Source organism: Myotis daubentonii, chromosome 13 (assembly GCF_963259705.1).
Source record: "Myotis daubentonii chromosome 13, mMyoDau2.1, whole genome shotgun sequence".
Lineage (NCBI taxonomy): Eukaryota > Metazoa > Chordata > Mammalia > Chiroptera > Vespertilionidae > Myotis > Myotis daubentonii.
The window spans coordinates 48,003,324-48,026,324 of record NC_081852.1 but is presented as its reverse complement, the minus strand read 5'-3'; the positions used below and the strand labels follow the sequence as shown (position 1 = coordinate 48,026,324).

At 55.2% G+C, this 23,001-nt stretch overlaps 1 protein-coding gene across 3 annotated transcripts in view; it reads left to right on the top strand.

The window, feature by feature from the left end:
- SH3PXD2A (SH3 and PX domains 2A) overlaps nt 1–23,001 on the top strand; it is a 220,518-nt gene that overhangs the window by 151,833 nt on the left and 45,684 nt on the right. For 2 of the 3 annotated variants that reach the window (XR_009448256.1, XM_059661286.1), the window contains exons 7-8: nt 5,936–5,980; nt 12,171–12,302. Coding sequence is in view for 2 of the 3 variants with exons in the window: in XM_059661286.1 (XP_059517269.1) it covers nt 5,936–5,980; nt 12,171–12,302 (177 nt within the window). In the remaining variant the exon portion in view is untranslated. The remainder of the gene's footprint in view (nt 1–5,935; nt 5,981–12,170; nt 12,303–23,001) is intronic. The other variant, XM_059661287.1, reaches the window with a different exon arrangement.

The following is a 23,001-nucleotide window of genomic DNA, read 5'->3' as shown; positions in this document are numbered from 1 at the left end:
TAGGAAACCTAAGAAATCTAGCCCTGTGCAAAGTTTAGCTGTACAAAAGGAGAGAAAAGACTAGAGTACGGCAGATATTTAGAAATCAGTTCAAGGCTGCAGTGAGGTAAGAACAATAGAATTCCCACAGAGGGAGAGGTCTCGAGTGCTCAAGAACACTGAGATGTTGGTGGAGGAGAAGGGGGTGGGGGTGTATGCATTCCATTCGGGGGCCCCTGGCAGGGTCTCTGCTTCTCCTCCCCTCCCTGGAGCCCAGGGCGGGGGCTGTGTAAGCTGATAAGGAGGGTGACCCTGCCCTGGTCCCCTGAGCGCTTGGTTTGCTTTCATTCTCTGAGGAGTTTGTGCTGTTGGCTGTTCTCACTCCGGTCTCTCCCACCTGGGCTCACAGCCCACTCTGGATTTATTAGTTGGGATGGGCGGAACTCGCTTGACACCAAGGAAGGAAGGATTCCTGGGAACATGGTTTGAGACTAGATTTGGGTAAATTGAACCCAATCCTCATTGCTCTGGAGTTACTCAAAGCTAAAAGGAATGTTATTATCCTCCTATATAATAAAAGGGTAATATGTAAATCGACCAAATGGCAGAACGACCGGTTACTCTGATGCACACTGACCGCTAGGGGGCAGGCACTCAATGCAGGAGTTGCCCCCTGGTGGTCAGTGTGCTCCTACAGGGGGAGCCCTGCTCAGCCACAAGCCAGGCTGACAGCTGGTGAGCGCAGTGGTGGTGGCAGGAGCCTCTCCCACCTCTGCAGCAGTGCTAAGGATGTCTGATTGTGGCTTAGGCCCGCTCCCTGAGCCATCAGTCGGACATCCCCCGAGGACTCCCAGGCTGCTAAAGGCCACAGACCGGGCTGAGGGGGACCCCCCTGCCCAGTGCATGAATATTGTGCACCGGGCCTCTAGTGAACCAATAAGAGTCTCTTTCCTAACTTAGAGCTATGCAGGGTTTTTAATGTAGTGCTTTCTTTGACTTCTCATAATCACCTGCACCTGACAAGAATCAGGTTCAGCATCTAAGTGTCTTCAGGTGTATTTGGCCAGGACGTGCAGGCACTTGGTTTTCTCTGGGCCTAAGTTCTTGCTGGTCCTGCAAGCCAAGAGTGGTGGCTGTGGCAGAGATGGAAGAACTGGGGGCTGGCAGCGGAGGGACCTGTCTCCACACCTCCTGTCTCCCAGGCACACAATGCTTTAGTCACCAGCTCTGCCCTTGTCGTCCACTCCCCACCGTGTCCACCTCCAAAACCTTTCACAGGCATTAGGCCATATCACTTTTAAAACAGCTCTGCACAGAAGACAGGTCGTTATTTGTACCCTTCTGTTACAGAGGGAAAGGAGGCTCAGATATTTGCCAAGTGCCCAGAATCTCAGGGGGAAAAAAGGCAGAGTAAGCACAAGGCTCAAGATGAAAATAAATTCTTGCTCCAGTTCTCCATCCTCTGCACCTCCGGGATTATTTGCTTTTTTCCTTGAGTTTCCATAGATTGAGCATGTGCTCAAGTGGTTTTCCCTGGAACAGCGGCCTATTTCTCTGGAAAGACTCTTCAGCTGTGGTGCACGCGTACTGTGGAGACGAGCACGTTTCTGCGGGAAGAGTCTAGCACAGTGGTTCTCAACCTTCCTAATGCCGTGACCTTTTAATACAGTTCCTCATGTTGTGGTGACCCCCAACCATAAAATTATTTTCGTTGCTACTTCATAACTGTAATTTTGCTACTGTTATGAATCGTACTGTAAATATCTGATATGCAGGATGTAATTTCCTTGTTACAAATTGAACATAATGAAAGCATAGTGATTCATCACAAAAACAATATGTAATTATATATGTGTTTTCCGATGGTCTTAGGCGACCCCTGTGAAAGGGTCGTTCGACCCCCAAAGGGGTCGCGACCCACAGGTTGAGAACCGCTGGTCTAGAACATCAGAGAAGTGACTTGGAGACCCTGGGCCCAAATGCTTGATTTCACAGATGTGAGCTTTGAGTCCCAGAGAAGTCAGGCCGCTTGCCCAAGATCATATAGCTAGTTCTCAGCAAAATCAGTGGTGCAGCTTCCCAGTCTGATGCCCTCCGGTTTCCACCAGACCTCGTGACCCCGCTCTGTAGGGCCCTTGGTTCTGTCACCCGAGGAGAGGGAGGTAGAGACAACTGGGAGGGCAGGAAGCAGTTGGTTTGTGTCAGTCACAGCTGCTCATTTGGCGGCGCCTGCCTCTTGCTCCTTCACCCCATCTCTCTGTCTCCGTTTTCCCAGCCCCGAGCCAGCAACCTTGTCTGCCTCCTGGCTGGAGGGCTGGGGTTTGCGAGCCAGGGGTTCTCTGTTCATTGTAATGAGGCCGAGGGGGTCCTTCCCACCCTGGGAGACAGCTTGCTCGGGTGGGCTGGAGAGCAGGCACTCCAAAGGGGGGAAGTAGGGGGTGGGAACCATGGAACTGGGTTAATTCTGCAGATCCAGGGGACTGGGAAATAAATCATGTTTTAAAAAGACTTAAAAAAAAAAAAGACAGGCTCATTGCTGGTTCGCTTCCCATTTTCCTTTGGAGAGAGAAGGAAAGACCTGCTTGTGGGGATGGGGGGACATGGCATGAGCTCAGGCTGTGCACTTATCAGGGGCTCAGTTTCCTGTCCATCCCCCCTGTCTGCCCAAATGCCCAAACCCCAAGGGCCTAGAAGGGTATAAGATACTTCGAGATGATCCTTTTTTTTTTTTTACCTTTATTTCCTTGAGATGATTCTTGAAAAATTTTCCTAGCAGCCAAGACCTTGTGGGCATTTAGTCTCTGTGAGCCGAGGGTCCCCACTTCTCTCTCTTAGGGTTTTGGGCCATCCCCCCTCTCCAATAGCTCTCATCTTCTGGCATAGGGGTTGACAAACCGCTGCCCACAGGCCATGCCCAGCCCAACAGATGGCTTTGTCAATAAAGTTTTATTGGCACACTGCCCACTCACAGGGTTGAGTAATCTCGACAGAGACCACATGGCCCACAAAGCCTAAAACATTGATTCTCTGGCCCTTTACAGAAACAGTTTGTCAACTCCTATTCAACTCCCAGGCCAAATCATTTCCCTTGGCTCACTGAAAGGGGCTAGCACTTCCCAAAAGGTTTCCTTCTGAAGATCCCAAAAGAAGCCAAAAAGAGAGGTGTGCCCAATAAGGCTAGCAGAGATGGGGAGAGATGTGGGTAACCTCTGGCTGGGTGGGGCCAGGTGGGGGTGGGACGGGCCTGGCCTGGCCTTGCTAGGTAGGGGACAGCCCACCTGGGGTACAGCAACAGGAAGTGATTGCCCCATTCTGAACTCAGACCCACTTGGCCAGCCCCACTTAAAGTCTTGGAGAGCCTAGGTCAGTGGTCGGCAAACTGTGGCTCGTGAGCCACATGTGGCTCTTTGGCCCCTTGAGTGTGGCTCTTCCACAAAATACCGACTTCTGTACATGGGCCACGAAGTTTCAATCGCACTGTACGTGCGTGCCCGCACGTGGTATTTTGCTAGACCCCGTGGGCCACAGAATGTTTGTCTCTGGGTGCACTCCCCCAGAGTCTCTCCACCCCCCACTCCAACTGACCCGATGTCTGGGATTGCCTGTGGGGAGCCATCAGACAGGTGTCAGCATTTTCTTGGTGCATCTGGTCTGAGCACCGTCCCCGCTACTCCTGGAGTATGCGTCTTCTGGTGCCCCAGAGCTGAGTGAGCCAAGCTCATGGGAGATGTGGCTGATGGTGGCTGGTCACTGAGCAGGGACTATATACTAAGCACTGTAGACTGAGCACTGACTGCCTATGACCTCCTTTAAGCCTCACGGCAACCTAGAAGGTAAATGTATCGTTTCATCTGGATTTTTACAAGTGAGGGAACAGGTTCAGAGAGGTTGAGTAACTTCCTCAAAGGAGCAGAGCTGGATTTGAATCTGGACGGTCAGACTCCAGAGGCCTTGCTAACCTCTCCACCGGAGCCCCACTCTTTCGGCTTACGTTAGGAACTGGCCGAGCCAGGCTTCCCAGTTCGGGGGGGCGGGGGGGGGGGGAGCAGCCTGCAATCGGAAGGCGGCTTGCTGAGGAAGGACCAAGAGAGAGTTAGGTGCGTTAAATGGTGAGTGGCAAACTGATCACCTGAGGTCTGTGTCCCCACGAGGGATGGACACTGTATTAGCTGTGGGACTTCAGCCAAGTCACTTAACCTCTCTAGTTCATTTTTCCCACCTGAAGAATGGAGAGAAGACCCTATCGTTGTAGGTTTATTGTGAAAAACAAATGAGTTCTGTATGTCAGTGCTCAGCACGATGCTTGGTGTACAGTACATGCTGTGTAAACGTTTGCTGCTGTTACGATTATGATTACTGTCTGTCACTGGGTCAGGCAGCAGTGCTGGCCAGTGCTGGTGGGCAGAACAAGGTTTTTATCTCAGTGTTTGTATGAGGGTGCGTGTAGGGTTTGTATCTCAACTTGCATCTCAACGTTTCCCCCTCACTGTCCCTACTGCAGCCAGCGCTATGCTCCTTGCAACGATGAACAGTTCAGCAGAGAAAGTCCCAGCTGGAGTGTTCCCAGACCTGCTTCTATTACTGGCTCTGCCACTCTGTGCTTGTGGGAACTTGGGCTGGTTACTTCCCTTGTCCAAACTCATTTTCCTTCCCTGTAGAATGGGGGGGAATATACATACCCACCTCAAGGGATTGTTGTGGAGAGTAAATGAGCCATTATACACCACGGTGGATGGTCCATGTTTATTCCATGTTGATTTGCTAGAAATGTTCACACCATTGGTTAGGCTAAGAGCTTTCTGCCTCATAATCTATATATATATATATAAGCCTAAGCGACTGAACCACCAGTCGATCGGTCGCTATGATGCACACTGACCACCAGGGGCAGACTCTCAATGCAGGAGCTGCCCCCTGGTGGTCATTGTGCTCCCACAATGGGAGCACCGCTCAGCAAGCTTACCGAGCAGTGGCGGTGGCAGGTGCAGTGGGGCCGGGATGAGCGAAGCAGTGTGGGCTCCTCCTGCTGCTTCGTGCACTACTACACCCCTCAGGTACACCACCTGCTGGCAGTCCGACATCCCCTGAGGGGTCCTGGGTTGTGAGGGTGCAGGCCAGGATGAGGGACCCCACCGGTGCCCAAATCCATGCACCAGGCCTCTAGTGTTATTATATCACGCCTCAGGATCTTATGTTCTTTTAGGTGCTTTGACTTTGCTTCTCCCTCCTGGCAGGAGGAAACTTTTAACCTCATTTCACAGATGAGGAAACAGGCCCAGATCAGACATGGCTTCTGTCCCTGGAAAAGGGCCCTCATCTCTTCTGGTCACTAAAGGTCCCTGTTCTGGGTTGGAGTTGAGGTGTGAGACTCTAAAATGAGGTGTCCTCCCATTCTGCCAGCGCCTGTCTGTCTTCCTCAGGGGGTGGATCTGGGGCAAGGGCTAGAGAAGACATCCAGGCCAGTGGTGTGGTGCCCCATGCCTAGACATTGGCCTTGGGCTCTCCAGCCCTGAGGTTTGAATTCCAGACTCAGGCTGCTGAGCCTGCTGGCCTGGTGAGGATCCTTGGAGCCACCAAGCCCTGTGGGGCCAGCCACCCACAGGGCCAAAGACAAAGGTCCAGGCTGCCTTCTCCAGGGCAGTCATAACCCAGCCCATGGGCCCTGTTCCAAGCAAGGATTGTGTGGGCTTCTCCATGCTCGAAAGGATGCCTGCGTTTCGGCAGACACCTCATTATCCCGGTCCCAGCCGGCCTCTGCCTCTGTAATCACTCTGGCCAGCCCACGCCCAGCAGCCAGCCCAGGGCCAGGAAATCACTCCCCTCCCCTCCCCCGCCTTCCGCCAGCTGCTCTGCGGGTGCCTGCAGCCACTCACCCGGTGGACCTCCTGCCTGCCTAACGGTTCTCTCTCCTCTGATTCTCTTCTCCCACTGCTGCCTGCCCTCGGGGACTCGGAAGTGTGGCTCTCCAGCTGGTCTGAGTCTCCCAAAAAGGACGTGACAGGTACTGCCCAGGGTGCATGCGGGTGCATGTGTGTGAACATGTGCGTCCCAGGCATCCGCGTGTGGGAGCCAGTGCTGCCGGCCCCTTGCCGCATGCTTCCCTGAGAGATGCCGCAGCCCTCTGTTGGTTCGCCCGGCATCCTCTCTGCCTCCTCCACTGCCTATACTCTGCCTGCCTTTCGACCCTGTTCGGTCTCAGATCCGGCCTCGGAGGCTTCTGATGGGCAGTGACCACATAGCTCAGTGTGTAGCAAATGCACTCCGGACCCAGAGTGTGTGGGTTTGAACCCCAGCTCTGCTGCGTCCTGGGCTGTGCTGCCTTGGCGGGGTTCGGTGACCGCCCTAAGTGGATGCAGTGCTCCCCACCTCTTGGGGAGCCTGGCACTCTGAGAGTTATCATCATCTTCAACAATTAACTCAATTGGCCGTCCCTGTGAAATGGGCCAGCCCAGGGTTACTAATCTCACTCCAGGCAGCTAACTGGAGGCAGGAGCGGAAGCAGGAAGTGGGGAGGCCTGTGACTGCGAGGGGGGTCACAGCCCCGGGGCCCCAGGGATGCAGAGTCTCTGGAGGCTTTCCAGGCTGTGGGCTACCTGGCCCGGGATGGCCTCAGAGACTTGGGCCTGCGCCCTGTGTCTGTCCGGGCAGAGCTGGGCCAGGGGTCGGGCTTGCCTGTAGTCTTTGATCTTACTGGCTAGTGGCAGGCAGAGGGTGGGATTTGCAGAAGGCTTTTCCAGGAGCCCCTCCATTTCTGAGGGTGCTACCTGACACTCCCCCCAATTTCCCTTACACCCCCCCTTCCTCATCCCTTACTTCCTCAGCCCAAACCTGAGAGCAGAGGTTCAGGCTTAGAGATCGTGGAACAGGCAGAGGAGCAGAGGTCAGAGGGAGCTAGCTGGGCCAGCCCCAGGGGTCAGAGCCCCAGGCTCAGCCCCTCCCTCCACAGCTGTGGGCAGGGAATAGAAGGTGGACATCTGTGAGGGGGGACCCAAGGGGAAGGCAGCAGTCAGGCGGACCCCTCGCCTGTCCCAAGCCCCTTGCAGTCGTCCTCCTGGTGTTGCCTGTGACGAGGGCCTGGGCCTGAGCTAATCACTGGGCTCCTGTCCCTTTTTCCCCTCTCCTCGAGCCAGTGAGCCCGAGCCCACTTGGCCCACAACAATACATTTTATTCACCAAACGTATAGCCTGGCCGCCCGAGGGCCTGAGGAGAAGCCGCATGCCGAATCCGGCTGGGAGGAACCAGTGGTGAGGGGAGGGACTGGAGGGACCTTGGTGGGATGTCCAGGGTTTGGGGGAGGGGGGGCATGGAGAGTTTGGGGAGCCTGGGGCAGGGGCCACCACAAGGCTTGGCTTCTTAGGATGAGCCCAGCTGTTGGGAGAGAGAGGCTGTGGTGGGCGGGGGGTGGGGTGGGGAGACCAGCCAGACTGGAATCCAGGGTCAGAGTCCTGGGTGGGTCGCCAGGTCTCTCTGGGCTTGGTTTCCCCACCTGGAATGTGGGAGGGTTTGATGAGACAGAAAGCTCAGCGGGAGGTAAGGTCTTCGGGTTGCTTCGCCTGGTATCCCCCCAGAGTGGGCCTGGAGGCCCTGACCCGGCTCTACAGGGCCTGTCGCCTGCCAAGAGGCCAGTCCCAGAGGGTCACAGTGCAGAGCCGCACCCTCGGCCACCCTTCTGGCCCCTGTGGCCCTTGCCCTGAGCTGCCTGCTGGTTCTGAGGCTGTGGAGGAACCTAAACCCCTCCTGTTCCTCCCCCAGTCTCCCACTTCTGTTTGCTTTATAAACACTGTTTACAGTTTACATAGGGCATTAACCCTGTCACCTTATATCATGCCCAGAGCAGCCCCACGGGACAGGTACTGTTTCTGTTTCTGTTTACAGATGAGGAAGCTAAAGCTCAGAGAGCTTAAGTGTCCTCCCCAGGGTCACAGAGCCAGTAGGGGCAAGGCAGGGCTGGACCTCAGACCCTTAGATTCCAGTCGTATGCTTTTGTGTCATAAATCTCGGGTAATTATTGTGTCCAGTGCCATGTCGTATGGCACCCATCCTGGGGCATCGACTCTCAACAGAGAGACTTTTGTCTCAAGCACGAGGTCTGGTTGGGCCACAGTGTCACACAAAAGATTCAGTGCAGGACAGGAGCAAGCACTACGGCGAGAGCGATCGGGCGACTCCTGGAGGCAGAGATGGTTGGGGAGCATCGGGGTTGGTAGGAAGAAGGGCATTCCAGGCGGGGGGTGAGGGGCAGGGGAGGGGGGACCGGGACAGCTACAGCAAAGGCTTGGAAGGAAGAACCGGCGTAGAGCACTGTGGCTGGCACAGAGCGATGCCCGAGGCATGTGCATGGAATGATGAATGTTGCCTGGAACAGGACGGTTGTGTGTCAGGGAACTTGAGGAGCTCACATTGTCAAGAAAGACTGAACTTGAGTTTGGCCTTTCTTCTATAAGCCACAGGGACCCACTGAAGCAGAGGGTTGACTTGGCGAAAGCCTTGCTAAGAAGTTTAAATTGGGAGCCAAGACCGGGCAGGAGCCAGCGGCCCCTCCAGGTGGCAGTCGGAGTGCAGATGTGAGGCGAGGGTAGGGCAGGGCTCTGGGGAAGGCACAAGGGCCCATCCCTGGATGAGGCTCTTACAAAGCCCCCTTCCAACCGGGAGGGGCTCTCCTCTCCAAAAGGGTCCGCCCCTTCTCCAAGTCTCTGCCAAACCCTTTGCATCTGAAGACAGGAGTCTCCCTCCACTGCCTCTCCTCCTCTCTGGGGCCAACCCCTTCAGCCCCTGATTTTCCAGGCCTTGGTTGGGAGGAGAGCCAGCCTCTGTGGGATGACATCACCCACCGACCCGCCTGCCGAGCAGTTTCTCATCTGGATACCTGCTCCCAGCTCACGCCCACCCGGGCAGCCCTGGGCAGGCAACACCCTGAGAGGCAGCTGCCAGAGCGAGCAAGCTGGGAGCCAGCATGTGCTGGGGGAGGGCAGGGGAGGGCAGCCAGGAGCACAGAGTGTCTGTGTGTCCATCTGTCCATCCCCCAGCCTTTGGAGCAGCCTCCAAGAAGTGCCACCGCCTGTCTTGTGTGCTCTGGAATGTCTAGAGAGCATTTCCTTACCCTTTCTCCCTGTACCCCAGAGTGTCAGTCTTCGGGAAGCTCCGGCCAGGATTCCGAGGGGCTGGGGGAAGGAGTATGTAGATTTTTTCCCCTCTTTGAAATCTTGTCTCCGGTTTCCTTGGCTTCGATTAAAATGAGCTGATGTCGCTCCACTCCCCAGCACCCCTGCTTGTCCTCTCTGGCAGCGTCTGACCACTTGCTCCTCTGTGCCTTTGCTCCCTTCCACAGTTTAGTTGTCTAGTTTCCCCAAATTTCAGACGCGAGGCCCTGCCTGGTGTATCTGTATTGGCTCAAAACAAACCAGTAAGTCAGTTTGTGCATCTGTCTGCCTGTTCATTCATTTCATTCATTTCACAAACACTTACTGCGCGCCAGCCCCCTAAGTGGACACTGTGGTCTGCTCAACAGATGTAGCAGGAATCAGTGTCTTTATTAAGCACCGACTGTGTGCCAGGTATCCGGGACAGGATGAGGCAGGTCCTTCCTTGGAAACCAGGGGTTGGGGTCTCTCTGGAGGCCAGGCACAGCACACACGTTCAGAACACAAGCACCAGTGTTAGGTGGGCTTGGGTTCAATCCCAGCCATATGACCTCAGGAAAAGTGCTTACTCTCATGCGCCTCAGTCTGCCTGTGTGTGAAATGGGGCTGTAACAAGACCTGCCACATAGGGTTGTTACGAGGATCCAATCAGATAGCGAGATGATGCGGTTGGCACCTGGCATAGTGCTGCCCACGAGTGAGCAGTAACGAGGCCCCTGGTTAATCCTTGGTGTGATCCAGGTGCTCTCGGGAGTTGGAAGCTCTCTAACCTGGTGCTGGGGAGCTCCTCTTCTGTTTGCATCTTGCGTTGACACAGACTGGAAAGGGAACCCCTCTTTGTGATGGATGCTCTTAGCCACAGAAGCACCGGTGTCCCCCAGGGGCCCGATGGAAGGTAGTCTCTTGTCAGCACTGTGCCCAGCACTGCCTCTGTCCTGCTGGCCGTGTCTGAGCGCAGAGCCAGGCTGGCCCTGCTGCCTAGCTGTTGGTTGCATTTCTGCCTGAAATACAATCCTGGCTTTGGAGGGGTTGCCTGGCTTAGGGTCCCTTCTGGGTCTCCATTGGCCTGAGCTGGAGTTTAGGATCCCGGGAGAAAACTGTCAGGGGCAATGGGTTTCTTTCCCTTTTGTTGCCCTAGGTTGGGCACATCCTCAGCCACCAACGACCCAAGGGGTGTCTAAAATATACCCCAGACCACTTAAATCTGGGTCTCTGGGGGTGGGACCCAGGCATCTGTATTCTTTAAAAGCTCCCTGGGCGATTTTGTGAGACCAAGTCAAGGATCTCCGTGCTAGAAGAACGGGATGCCTGGAAACAGAAATCAGGCCGTTCTGTAATGGAAAGAGAAATGGCTTGAGCCTAAAACTGTGAATTTGGTTCTCTCTTCAGCAGCCGTGTGAGTGGGGACGAGCCTCTTGGCTTCTCTGGGCCTCTGAGTTGTCTTTTGCGAAACGGGAAGGTAAGGAGGTGGTTGTTAGGATAACTTGGGACGGTGTACGTGCCTGGCACAGAATGTTGGCAAGTTGGACTCAAGCACAGAGGGAACGTGGCCGCAGGCTGAAGCACCAAGGGGGCTGTGGAGCCGGGTAGTGTGCAGCCGTCCAGGAGGCTGACATCTGTATAGAGCGGTAGACGCATAGCTGAAGGTGCTAGGAATTCCTGTAGGTTCGGGAGGGCCTCCTGTGGGAGGCGACCAGTGGGTCTCTGGTTGGTGGATCCTCTGAGCTCCGTGTGGCATACAGTGTCTTAGGTGTTTTGTGCCACCTCCACCCTAGTGATGGTGGTGGTAATAGTGAAGCACAGAGAGGTGTAAGCAGCATGTCCGGTGCCGCACACCATGTAAACTGAGGTGGGCACGCAGTATGTCCACCTCCTAGTTCCGTGTTTGCTTAATGAATGTTTGCTTAACTGGCTGAGGAGGACAGAGAAGTTGTTTGCTGCTGGGGAGCCTGCCCTCCTGCTAAGCCCCACCTTTGACCCCCTCGAGCTCCATGAAACTGCCAGGAGATGGCAGCTGGAGGCTTCTAGGAGCCTGACCACACGCCCCAGCGCTTCAAGGCTGAGGGAGACTGAGTCAGTCTCCATGGGGCCAGTGGGCAGCAGCCTGGCCAGACCAATGCCCCCTCTGGAAGCAGGTCTGGGAGAGCCGGCCTGAGGCTGGTCCGTGGTGCGTGCCAGGCCCTGGGCTTGGTGGCAGCACCCTGGTGAGCCCAAGGGGTAGGCAAGGAGCCGAACTCAAGGAAAAGTTGGGGAGGGGGGGCGGGCTGGGCTGGCCTGCCGCTGGCTTTCTTCTTGGGTTTCAAGTAAACAGTCTCGGCCCTCCTCCCCCTCCCCTGCCTCCACCCCCGGCTCCTCATTCGATGGGTCTCATGTGTTTCTATTTAAGGGTTGCGAGTAAACCCCAGTGATTGGCGGCCTCAAACCCTCTTGACTTCTCGCCTGGGCCCGGGCTGTGGAGACCGTCTCTCCCGCTCTCTCCCTCTCCCTCCTGAGGGGAGGACTGCTGACTCTCTCTCTCTCTCTCTGGGTTTACAGGGGCCGGGGGAGAGGCAGGAGCCCTCCTCCTCGCCTTGCCTTTCTCTCTCTCTCTCTCCTCCGCTCTGGCTTCAGCCCTCATGGGCCGCCCACCCGCGGCCCTCCCCTCACGCCCCTGTCGCCGAGGGGTCTGGAGAGACCACGTCCGCCCCAGGCCTCTCCGCCGCCTCCCGCGTGCCGGGCTGTGACTAACTCATCGCAGCAGCAGGCTTCCCCTCTGAGTTGCCTCGGCCTCCGTCTCTGCCCCTCTCTGTCTGTCTCTCTCCTGCCCCCACCCTCCCTCCGTCCCCTGGCTCCCCATGTCCCCCGGCCCCCGCGGTGCAGCGGGCCGGTGTGGGGCCTTGCTATATGGCCTGTCCTGGGGGCCCAGCGAGCTGCGAACCCTGGCTGCGGGCAGCCCCTCGGAGCGGCGCTGGCGACAGAGCAGCCTCCCCCGAGGCCGATGGACAGGGGGCGCCCCGGCCGCGGGGCCATGGCTGGCCGCTGGCTCACCGCGTGCTTTCTGCCCTCGCCAGGTGCCGACACCAGCGCCGAGCCCATGATCCTGGAACAGTACGTGGTGGTGTCCAACTATAAGAAGCAGGAGAACTCGGAGCTGAGCCTCCAGGCCGGGGAGGTGGTGGATGTCATCGAGAAGAACGAAAGCGGTGAGTGCCCCGGCCGCCCGCTCGGGGGTCCCGCCGGCTCCTCGGATGGACTGGACGGCGGGTTTTGTTCCCTGCCTCCTCCCCCACCGCTGCAGCTATACGTTATTTCCATCTGGCGGGGAGAGGGCTGAAGAGGCTGAAGTTTCCCCTGTTGGTTTGGGCTGCAGGCCAGCAGTTTGCCTGGTGGTGGAAGAATGTGTCCACCGCTCGGGGTGATTAACCGGCTGTGTTAATGCAAGGCCGGGGTGGCAGCGTGGGTATAGCCATCGCCCCACGTTTAGGGTCCCCGTGTCCTCTGAGGTCCCTGGGGAGGGTAGCTCCCAGCTCAGAGGCACCCTACAGCAGCTTCCCCACGTAGGGTCTTCCTAGAAGCCAGGGTCCAGGCAGGGGTGGGGGAAGGCAGGCCATGACGTCACTGTGGGTCCAGGGTCCTGGGCCCCTGGTGTGTTGTCTGAGGAAAGGCCAGGCCTGGGGGGGTTGGCTGGTGTCTGGGCAGTGAGCTGACCGCCCCCTGCCGAGCTGAAGGCTGCCAGGACCTGGAAAGAAGGCCCAGGCAGGGGGATGAAGCCAGGTCCCGGGGCCAGGGAGGGTCCTGCAGCAGCCGCCCTGTCACTGGGAGCTGAGGCTTTGTCTTGTCTAGGGCTGTCCAGGGCGCTGCTGGTTCCAAGGTTCTCTCCAAGTGGACCAAGTACCTCAGCGCCCTTCGCGGCAGGAGCCTCTGTAGGTGGGGAGAGGAGTCCAGTTTGAGTGCGGCCCCTGCAGGACCGCGGGCGACTCTGGCCCAGGACATGGAGCAGCCGCTTGCCCAGGGTCTGCGGGACTTGAGTTGGTTCCTGGGCTGTGTTTTGGTTTCGGTTTGCTGTGAGGGCAGGCCCGTGCACAGGAGCCTCTCTGGGCTGTGTGTGGAGGATCCTCCCAGAGGGGTGGCGCCTGTTCTCCTTTTCCCTCCCTGCTCGTTTCCCTCCCCGTATTTTGAGCTCTGAAAGGAAGGCAGACCAAAGGATGACTGTGCCCATCCTACAGATGAACTGACACACAGAAAATCTGAGGGGAAGTGAGTCATCTGAGGTCAAAAGCAGAACAGAACAGGAATGTTCTTGGGCCCCTGATTTCTATGCTGGTGGGCAGCAAGTAGCCGTGGAGATGCTAAGGAAATCCCAGCAGACCGCCTGGGGGAGGTGAGCTTAGGGTCCTAGTTTGATGGGAAGGCAGAGGACACCACCCCTGAGATGCCAAACGTAGGCCTGACCTTCCTGGGTTTGGGGTCTTCGAAGCCTGTTCCCCTCTCAGAGACCTCAGGCTCTACCTTTGTGCCTGGAGTCACCACCAAGGTAGTTGGCAGCAGTGGTCCCCTTGGCAGAGCCACGTCCTGAGAGTAAGGCCTGGGGCCTCACCCCGTGTGCCCCCACGGGTCCTCCTGCACAGCGTTGCCTGCAGCCTTTGTTCTAGCACCAGTCCTACCTCCCGCCCCCCAGGAGGCTGCATTGTCACCGCGACCTGGCTCTGGGAACCCTACGCACCCAACGCAGGAGATCTCTGCTGGTGGAACTGGAGACACCAGCTGGGGAGAAAGATGTTTGTTTTGGAGCTTGCTCCAAAGAAAGGCAGGCCCATTTCTCCGTATAAGGTCAAGTCTGCTCAGAAGCAGAGTTCTGGCTTAGGGACCCTTCTGCCACCTCGCTGCCTTGGAGCAGCAGGAGGAGTGGGTACCAGCCACTGGCCAGGACTCCCTGATTCTCAGGGGTGGTGTCCTCTGCCTTCCCATCAAACTAGGACCCTGGGAACACATGGAGTCCTGCCTAGGAGTGGAGAAGGAAGTGCCTTGACAAAGTGGGGGTTCTGTGTTAGACCTGGGAAGACCTAGAGGAACCTCCTCTTCTAAGGGGTCCAGATGGCTGTTTGAGGGGACTCAGGCAGCCTGACTCCCCAGAGCAGCTGAGTCTGGCACACAGACCCTTTGAGGGAGCTGCTGTCCCTGGAAGCCCACCACCTGCTCCTGGCTGGGTAGCTTCAAATCCCTTGATCCCTCTGGGCCTCAGTTGTCCCTTCTGTAAATTGGACATAATCTGGTGACTGCTTGGGTCCAGGGCCTAGAGGAGATGAGCTCCCTGAGCCCTCTCCCATGTCTGAACTCCGTGGCTGGGAGACTCCATAGGGCCCCGGGGGTCAGTTGGGAGAGCCTTCTGAAACATGGCTTTTCCACTCCTCTGCAAGTTTTGTACCTTTATCCTTGGTGGAGACAGCTGCTCAGCAGGCGATGTTTACACAGGGACCTTGCAGTGCTCTGTTTACCGTGTAAACCCACACTCTCTGTTGCCATAAAACCAGGAGGCCTGGCCCTGGCTAGATGGCTCAGTTGGTTGGAGAATCATCCCGCACACCAAAAGGTTGGGGGTTCCATTTCCTGTCAGGGCACAAGTCTAGGTTGTGGGTTCAATCCTCCGTCAGGACACATACGGGAGGCAACCAATCAATATGTCTCTTTCTCTCCCCTGCTTCCTTTCTCTCCCTAAAAATCAGTGAAAGCATATCCTCGGGTGAGGATTGCGGGGGGAAAAGCCAGGCAGCCTGGACAGTAGACCAGCTTCACCAGAGAAACTGAGTGGGTGGAGGGAGAAAGGAAGCGGGCCAAGCTACAGATCCTCTGGTGGGTGGTTTCCCAGATCAAGGGAGCTGAGCGTCTGATGGTGGGAGAGGGGAGGTGTGCTGTGCATCCTGCAAGCTGGCTTTGGAAGGAGTGGTGAGTGAGGCTTTTGAACTCAGGAACAAAGACCCAATTGTGACGCCTGTGACCTTGGGACTTGGTGGGTGTGTTGAGGCATTTCCACTTGAATTGTTGGGGCAGCAGTGCCAGTTAGCACCAGTCCTGCTCCCCAGGGCCTCGCCGCGCCCACTGGGAGCCAGGACTCTGCCTGTGTCCCCTTCTGGCTGGGCTGGAAGTCTCTTGACCAGAATGTCCATAGACGGATCCAGCCACCTCTGGTTTTACCTGCTCATCAGAGCCCTCTGCCTGGAACCTTAGCCTCCAAGCATTTTGGTGGTGTGGTTGTGCCAGTGCTCTGTAAACTTATTGGTCTAAAGAGAGATGTGTCTGGAAGATAATTGAGAGTTAGTAAACAGCAAAAACCAGGATTTGGGCCATGCACTTCACATGTTTCATTTTACTGCAACACGGAAAGAACCCATGAAGTAGAAGGTACTTCAACCATTTCATGGCTAAAGTAACGGACTGAAAGGTTGTCATTTCCCTAGAATCCAATGGCTGAGATCTCTCCCCTCTACAGAGGATGTGGGCGGAGGGTGAGAGTGCTGATCCTGGGCAGGCTCATCCCTGAGCTGCTGATGCTGCTGGTCAGGGAAAGACAAGGGCTGGTTGAGATGACCGCAAGGCTCCCTGCAGTGTCCTTGCGGAAGGATGCCTCTGTGTCCCTCCTTCCAGCATGGTGCTCGTAGGTAGTGGAAATCCATGTTGTTCCTTGTTTCTTTGAACTTGGGGCAGCAGCCAAGAGGATTAGAGGAGGAGGATGTATACTCAGCCCTGAGGACAAGCCTATTCTAGGGAACAGAGGTGGACAGAAGTCAAAGACAGCCAAAGCGAGACCTGAGTGGCGTCAGGGAAAACATTTCTGATCGAGCAGTGTGCCTGGGGCCCAGCCAGGGAAGGACTGTTTTTCTCCGTTGGTCAACAGGGACACATCTAGCAGAATGATTCAACGGCTTTGCTAGCTTTGCCAACCAGCAGGGCAGGCATCCACCATTGTTGTCTTGTCTTTGGAAGCCCCTTCCCTCTTGACAGAAACAGTGGTACCTGAGATGCTTCCTTTCTAGGACATTCTTATGCCTCAAAGGCCACATTGGCCTCACCTCCCAGCAGGCACAATCTGGTCTGAGTTCTGGCAGAGTGTGGTGGCAAGGCCCCAGTTGCTCTGATTTCTGTGTTGAGCAGAGCTACATGCAACGTTCCAGGATTGTTTCTTTCTCAGGACTAGGGGCCAAGGGAGGATGTGGGAATATGAGTCAACAGATGCTCATTCTTTTCCTGCCTCAGCTTTCTTTCTCTGGGTCTTTGCTTTTTCCCTGGCACCAGTGTGATAATACTGGGAGTTCTTAACTTCCTTGGAGAGCACATAGCTATAGGATCAAAGATAAAGGCATTGTGCTAGCAAGGAATTTTGAGCTCTGCTGGCCCATCAGGTGAGAAATTGTACAGGCAAGAAAACTAAGCCTTGGATAGATAGCCACTCAGACTTGCTCATTGTTGAAAAGATTATTGAAGACTAGAGGCATGGTGCACGAATTCTGGGGGTGGCCTGTGGAGATCAGGCCCAGCTCCCGCCCCCAGCCCTGCAGCCCCGCTTGGCACCCCGCCTTGGCCTGGCACCGCCCTCTCACCTGCTCCACCATCCCACCATGGTCCCGCTCTGTTCTCGTAGGGGCAGCAGCGCCTCCACTGCTGCCTGCTGCCAGCACCATGTCACCAACGCTCGCCATGTTCCACATCGCCCCCTGGTGGTAGCGCACATCATAGTGAGCAGTTGAATTCCTGGTTGAACGACCACCTGAGGGGACAATTTGCATATTAGGCTTTTATTATATAGGTCACAGTGGTTCTCAACCTTCCTAATGCCATGACCTTTTAATACAGTTCCTCATGTTCTGGTAGCCCCCAACCATAAAATTATTTTTGTTGCTACTTCATAACTGTAATTTTGCTACTGTTATGAATCATACTGTAAATATCTGATATGCAGGATGTATTTTCAGGGGTCGCGACCCACAGGTTGAGAACTGTTGAAGGATAATTGAAAAGATGCAGGAAAATCTCACCAAATACATCCCAGCCTCACGGGGACCGGAAACCAGAAAGTCAACATGAGCCAAAGCAGCTACTCTTGTCTCTGTCTCTCTCAGGTACCATATAGATTTTAGGGCCAGTTTTGAACTTCTCCTAACTACAGATTAGCCTTCCTTCTCTTCCTGTTCACTCATAACAGCAGCCTGTCCTCCTGCTGTTGGTTTTCAGAACTGGCTCTGTATGACTTTTCAGTGGATGTCACCACCACCAATTTACAATGACTTCTGGTTCTCTGAGGTCAGAATTTGATGTTTGAATCCGATTGGTTCCTGGCCAGCCAATGAATTGACAGACCTTAGACCAGGTGTCCAGTCCTGGACCAATCAGCTGTGTCCAGGAGAAGTGCCGTGGGGTATAAACATGACTTCCTAGCCAACTTCTTCAGCAGTGGGTGTTGGAAGGCAGGTTTTAAAGAAAGGAGATATAGAGGGGGTGAGGTACCCCAAAACATGTTGGCTGCAACTATTTTGCTTGTTTTGTCACTGTGTGTGTAGTGGAGAGAACCAGGAATCAGGAGTTTTAATACTGGGTTTGTGTGCTGTAAGTTGCCATCACTTCATTTCTGTTTCTTCATAAGTATAAGGGAGCAGTGACACATACTATGTGGCCTTTAAAATGAAAAATATCTTTATCACTAGGACAAACGAATAAGCTTTCTTCTCAGAGTGGTGTGTTTTAATGCTCATTTTGTATTGTCCAAAGATAACGCATTCTTCAGCCACGTATTTTGTGAGTTGGAATCTTCTTGACGTTGAGGATGCATCTCTTCTGTTACTTAGATATTTCTTTTCCTGAGCATTGTTGTGACTTGTTCTACATGGGCTTTTTGCAAGGGAGAAGTAGACCACACGTAGTATTCATTCATTTCACAATTCTCAAATGCCTCCTTTATCCAAGGCCCTGTGTGGATCGGGTACACACCCATAAGGTTCCTACTCTTATGGGACTTAGACTGTAATTGATGTGAGCATTTTGGGTACTGAAGGGATGGACAGTAATGTGAGGTGGAGGTAGTTTTGCACACTTTTTATTGCTTTAGGTGGACTTCTGCGTATCTTCTAGATCTTTTTGCTTAGTTTATGTGCTTACTAAGGAACCACTTGCTTGCTAATTCAGAATGCCAAGCCACCCCAGAAGAGAGATCCCAATAAAGACAAGACAGGCTGTTTCTAGACAGGCAGGTTGATTGCAATCTGCATTGCAGATAAGTGAACTAACACCCTTAACTCTGCAGCAGCCTTTTAAGCATTTGGTTCCAGTGAGCCAGCCCCATTTGGATGTGGTGCCTGGCCCCCATGAGGCCCTGGTCAGCCATCAGAAGGCCTTGGTCTTTGACACCATTTCTCTTAAGTGTCACACATGTGTGTTCCTGCTATATCAGCTGACTTGGCAATTCCTGAGTCCATTCTGGGCCAAGAGTGTTTTTAGTGTGTACTTCTCATCCACTTCGCGGAGCTGGCCGGAAGGGAAAGGGCCATAGAGCATACATCCAGGAGCGGGAGTGGCATCCCCATCCAGCCCTGGGCCCCTCGACCCAGCTTTCTTCACCCCAGGCTAGAGAGTGTTTTGGGGATGTGATTAAGCTAACCTAGCCAATTTAGGTAAGCCTGGTTTAAACGTTGATTTTGCATTTCCTAGTAACCCTGGGAAAGTCACCTCTAAACAGCAGTTTCTTTATCTGTAAAATGGGGATAATTGTACCCACAGCTGTAGGGTCGGTAGATGCTGATTCAAAAGGAAGTCAGTGCTTCGCGCAGGGCCCGGCTCATTCTGGAGGCTCAGTACATGATAGTCTCTGGTAAGATCGCTGGGCTGTGACCGTGGGGCCCACAGCTGGCCAGTGTCTCCTAGGTGGCCACGGTTTTCCCACCAGCCAGGACATGGGTCACACTCAGTGGTGTCAGAGGAGTCTCTCAGCCATGATGGTTTGGGAGGTGCGTAAAGCAAGCATGGAGCTTCCTGCAGGGCCGTGAAGCCAGGAGAGCATGCTGGGGACCAGTCGCACTCCTGGAGCCCTTGCTCGGGCAGCTGTCCTTGCCCCAGTCTAAGACAGGAAAAAGAGTTGGGGACAGAAGTCATGTTCTCATTGGTGACCCAGGAGCAGTACCCTCATGGGGTCAGGGGGCTTCATGCAAACCACCTGTGACACCCTCAGTGGCTCTGTTCACCCCAGGACTCTGAGGTACTAGGGGCGGGTATGAATAGGAGGTGGGAGCTAGCAGAGTTGGAAAAGGCTGGCTGGAGGTTGATCTTGGACTTGGAGACAGAGGAGGGTAGATAAGCAGAGAGGGGAGGGAATGCAGTTCCAGGGGAGTGGAGTGCAAGGTGGAGGCTGGGCTTGTTGGGGCTGAGACAGCACGGCAGGTATGTGGTTGCCTTGAGCAGGTGTGTGCTGATGGAGAAGGTAGAAGTTGGGCAGCAGTGGATGGGCCGTGGAAGGTAGGGGAGCAGGGTGGGACCTGAGAACAGTGGTACTTTGAAGACAGTGGTCCTGCCCGTGGAAGGAAGGTGGCAGGTGAAGGTGTGCCCTGGAACTGGAACTGGAACTGGAACTGGAAATCGCTCTTTCCTTTAGCCGCGTCTTCACTGGCTGCTGTTAGGGAGGTGTCCAAGGGCTTGTCAGCTCTGAGCGCTGCCAGCCACCTGCCTGGAGCCAGCTGCCAGGTGGCTGGGTGGGACAGTGGACTGTGGGCACTCCCTCTGCCTCATCTCCACCTGCTCAGGTTGGGCAAGTGGAATGGCTGGTCACTCTGACCTCACACTGACGCGGTGGACCTGTCCTGTCCCAAACTCCCCCAAGGCCATTTTCCTTGGACAGTCATTTCTAAGTAAAAAACATGTGGTGCAGTGGTGACTTTGGAAACCCAGCTCAAGTACTGGAGCACTCATGCCAGCCTCAGCCCCAGGGCAGTGCCCAGCTGCCTTCCCTTTTGGGGGAACAAAGAAGATTGCTCTGAGCCTGTTCACAATCACCTCCAAAACGCCACTTTCCTGGATTTGAATGCCAGGGGACCGGTTGAACCACACACGGCTCAGACCCCAGCAAGGCCAGTCTCCAGGTGGTCAGCCGTCACTAAATCCATATTATGGTAGTTGAGTAAGTGCCAGGCCAGGGCCAGAGGAGACCTTTGAACAAAGCCCCACCCTCTCGAGGCTCACAAGTGAACCAGGAAGATAGCAGTAGATTTTGAGAAATACAATGCAGGAGATAAACAGGGCACTGACAGTAAATAAGCCAGGGAGGAGGGAATAGAGTATGGCGAGGGAGGCCTCTCTGAGTGCATGGGGCTTGGAGGTGGAGAGAGAACCAGAGGCCAGTTGGAGGATTTGAGGCCAGGTGGTACCAAGCCACGGCATGTTGTTCTAGGTGTGACAGCCACCACACCAGTGAGAGTCTGCAGAATAGCCAGCAGGTGACCTCATCCCCACTCCAGACATACCTTAGCCCAGGTGCCCAGGGAGCAGGCAACACCGGAGACCTTCTCACTCCCAACACAGGTACAGGGCCTTTGTCCCCAGTAGAAGTGACAGGTCTCACCACAAGGCTGAAGGGCGGGGAAGAGATCTCCCCGCTCACGGTTTCCTCCACTCTTACATAAGAGATTTCCACCCTGGCGTTGGCACTGTCAGGGAATTTGGGTTGAGAAATTGCCCCTTGTTCTGTCCCCAGATTATCCCTGGGCTGCGTGGTGTTATACTCTTCAGCACTTGGGTTTTCAGTAATCGCCCTGGTGGTGGTAGGGTTACCCGGGGTAGTCGTCCTCGCCTCTATCAGCATCTTTTCAGATTCCATAACCTCATCCTCTGCGTTCCCAGGGCTGACCTGTATTCCCTGGCCTCGCTGCGGGGACACGGGCAGGGTGACCCAGTTAACCCAGTTGCCCCGAGCAGCCTGGTGGGAGCCAGTGTTCCCTGGGGCTCCCCATCCTGGGAGCTGAGCTGTCGAATCCCAATAAGTGGAGGGAAGCTTCTGGCTCGTGTAACCCTCGAGTTGATTTCTGTGTATGTTTGAAGTTTGCTACATGAAATTATTGGGGGGTTTTGTTTCATTTAATTGCCTCAGCCTCAGCATTTACATTTCCCTTCTTAGGCACCTCTCGGGCTCATGCAAAAATGCATTTGCCTCCCCTAAGCTTTTATTGGACTGGATTGTAGGGAAGTGGCCCAGGCACCACGGGAGGTGAGAGAGAGCCAAACTCAGGGAAAGAGTCTGCCAAGGACTGGCCATAAAGTGAGCGAACCGCAAGTGGATTCGAGGCTGGTGTGCTCCGACTGCAAATCCCTCTCCCCTGTTATATCTGGCCCATCGGCATCGCCACGGTCCGCCCTTGGATCACCGCGTCCCAGAATCGTGTGTTTTAAGGAACTTCTAAGCTCAGTGGCCTGAAGCCTGCGTGTCTGTTTCCTTCGCCTCGTGCTGGCGGGTCATCCGAGAGGTCAAGGCCACCTGGGGAGTGCCTGCTCATGCCAGATAGTAAGGGATTTGAGACATTTTTTCAAGGTGACCTTTTTCCAAATCAGAATATTTTGTTTTACAAGATTTGCAACTGTAGTTTATAAAACATGTTCGTAAGAGGAAGGCAGATGTTGACATTCCATCTTTCCGAGGCAGAAACCGAAGCCCAGAGTGGTTAAGTGACTGGCTTCAGGTTGTGTAGCCGGGCGGTGGGGCATCGGCTCCCCGTACACGCTATGTAGCCAGTGTTTGGAAATCTGGATGTTTAGAAATCTCTTCCTTGGGTTCGGAAGTAAACGCCAAACCCAGGAGTGTTCTGCTGTGTGGGTTCCCCAGGCCACAGAGAGTGGGGGGGAGAGGTCAGATCTGCTGAGGCCCTGGCTGAGGTAGGAGAAAGGTGGAGGGAGGGCCAGAGGGAACAGGAAAGGGAAGGGGATCGTGCTGACTCAGTTTCCTGCAGGGGAGTTGCGTGAATGTTCCAGCGTTTGGCTCAGCCAGGTCTCTGGGCCCGGACCCGACCTGATAGGTGGACGGGTAAGGGGCACATGTGATTTCCCCAGAGATTTGCTCAGCAGAGCCCTGGAAGGCAGGGCTGAGGGTGTGAGGGCAGAGCCTGGGCTGTGCTGGTCAGATCCCCAACTCACAGTGCCTTCCCCTTTGTCCAAATAAATAGACCTGTCCGGGCCCCCTCCCAACCCCACAGGCCCAAGGAGGAGCTGCCATTCTGCCCCCACCCCCTCTGCCGCGTCTCAGCATCTCAGCCCTATCTGAGTGAGGCCCTGCACACAGGGGACTGCTTCTACAGGGTGCGGTTTGCTCACTCAGTCAACAAACACGGACACCTACTGTGGGTTCTGTGGTGTGCCCAGCACTGGGGTGCAGCAGTTGACAAAAACAGCTGCCCCTGTCTTCCCGTCACTGGAGGTGGGCATCCCAGCGCTGTCTCCTACCTGCAGGATAAAGGCCAGATGCAGCCGGTCAGTCACTTTCACAGTGCACGACCACGTGCAAGGCGGAAAGCAAGTGGCCGAGTTGGGTGGTCAGGGAAGTCGTCTGGAAGAGGTGGCCCTTGAACAGGGAAGGCCCTGAAGGGGGAAGGTGCTGCGAGCTGAGCGAACCAGAATGACACACACAAAGGTGTGGGGGGTGGCGTGGACCAGCGTGACCAGGAGCAGCTGGGGCTTCCTGAGAGAAGACGCTCACCCAGCAGTGAGCAGGCAGAGGGGCAGTGCTGAGGGCCTTGGAGGGCCTCAGCTGTCAGTTGAAGGAGGGCTTTCCCTGTCCTTCCTTGCCAAGCTGAGGGAGGCATCTATGACCATCTGCCTGAACTCTCCTTTGTCAGAGAAATAACGGAGCCTGGGAAAGTGAAGCCACTCACCCAGTGTCCC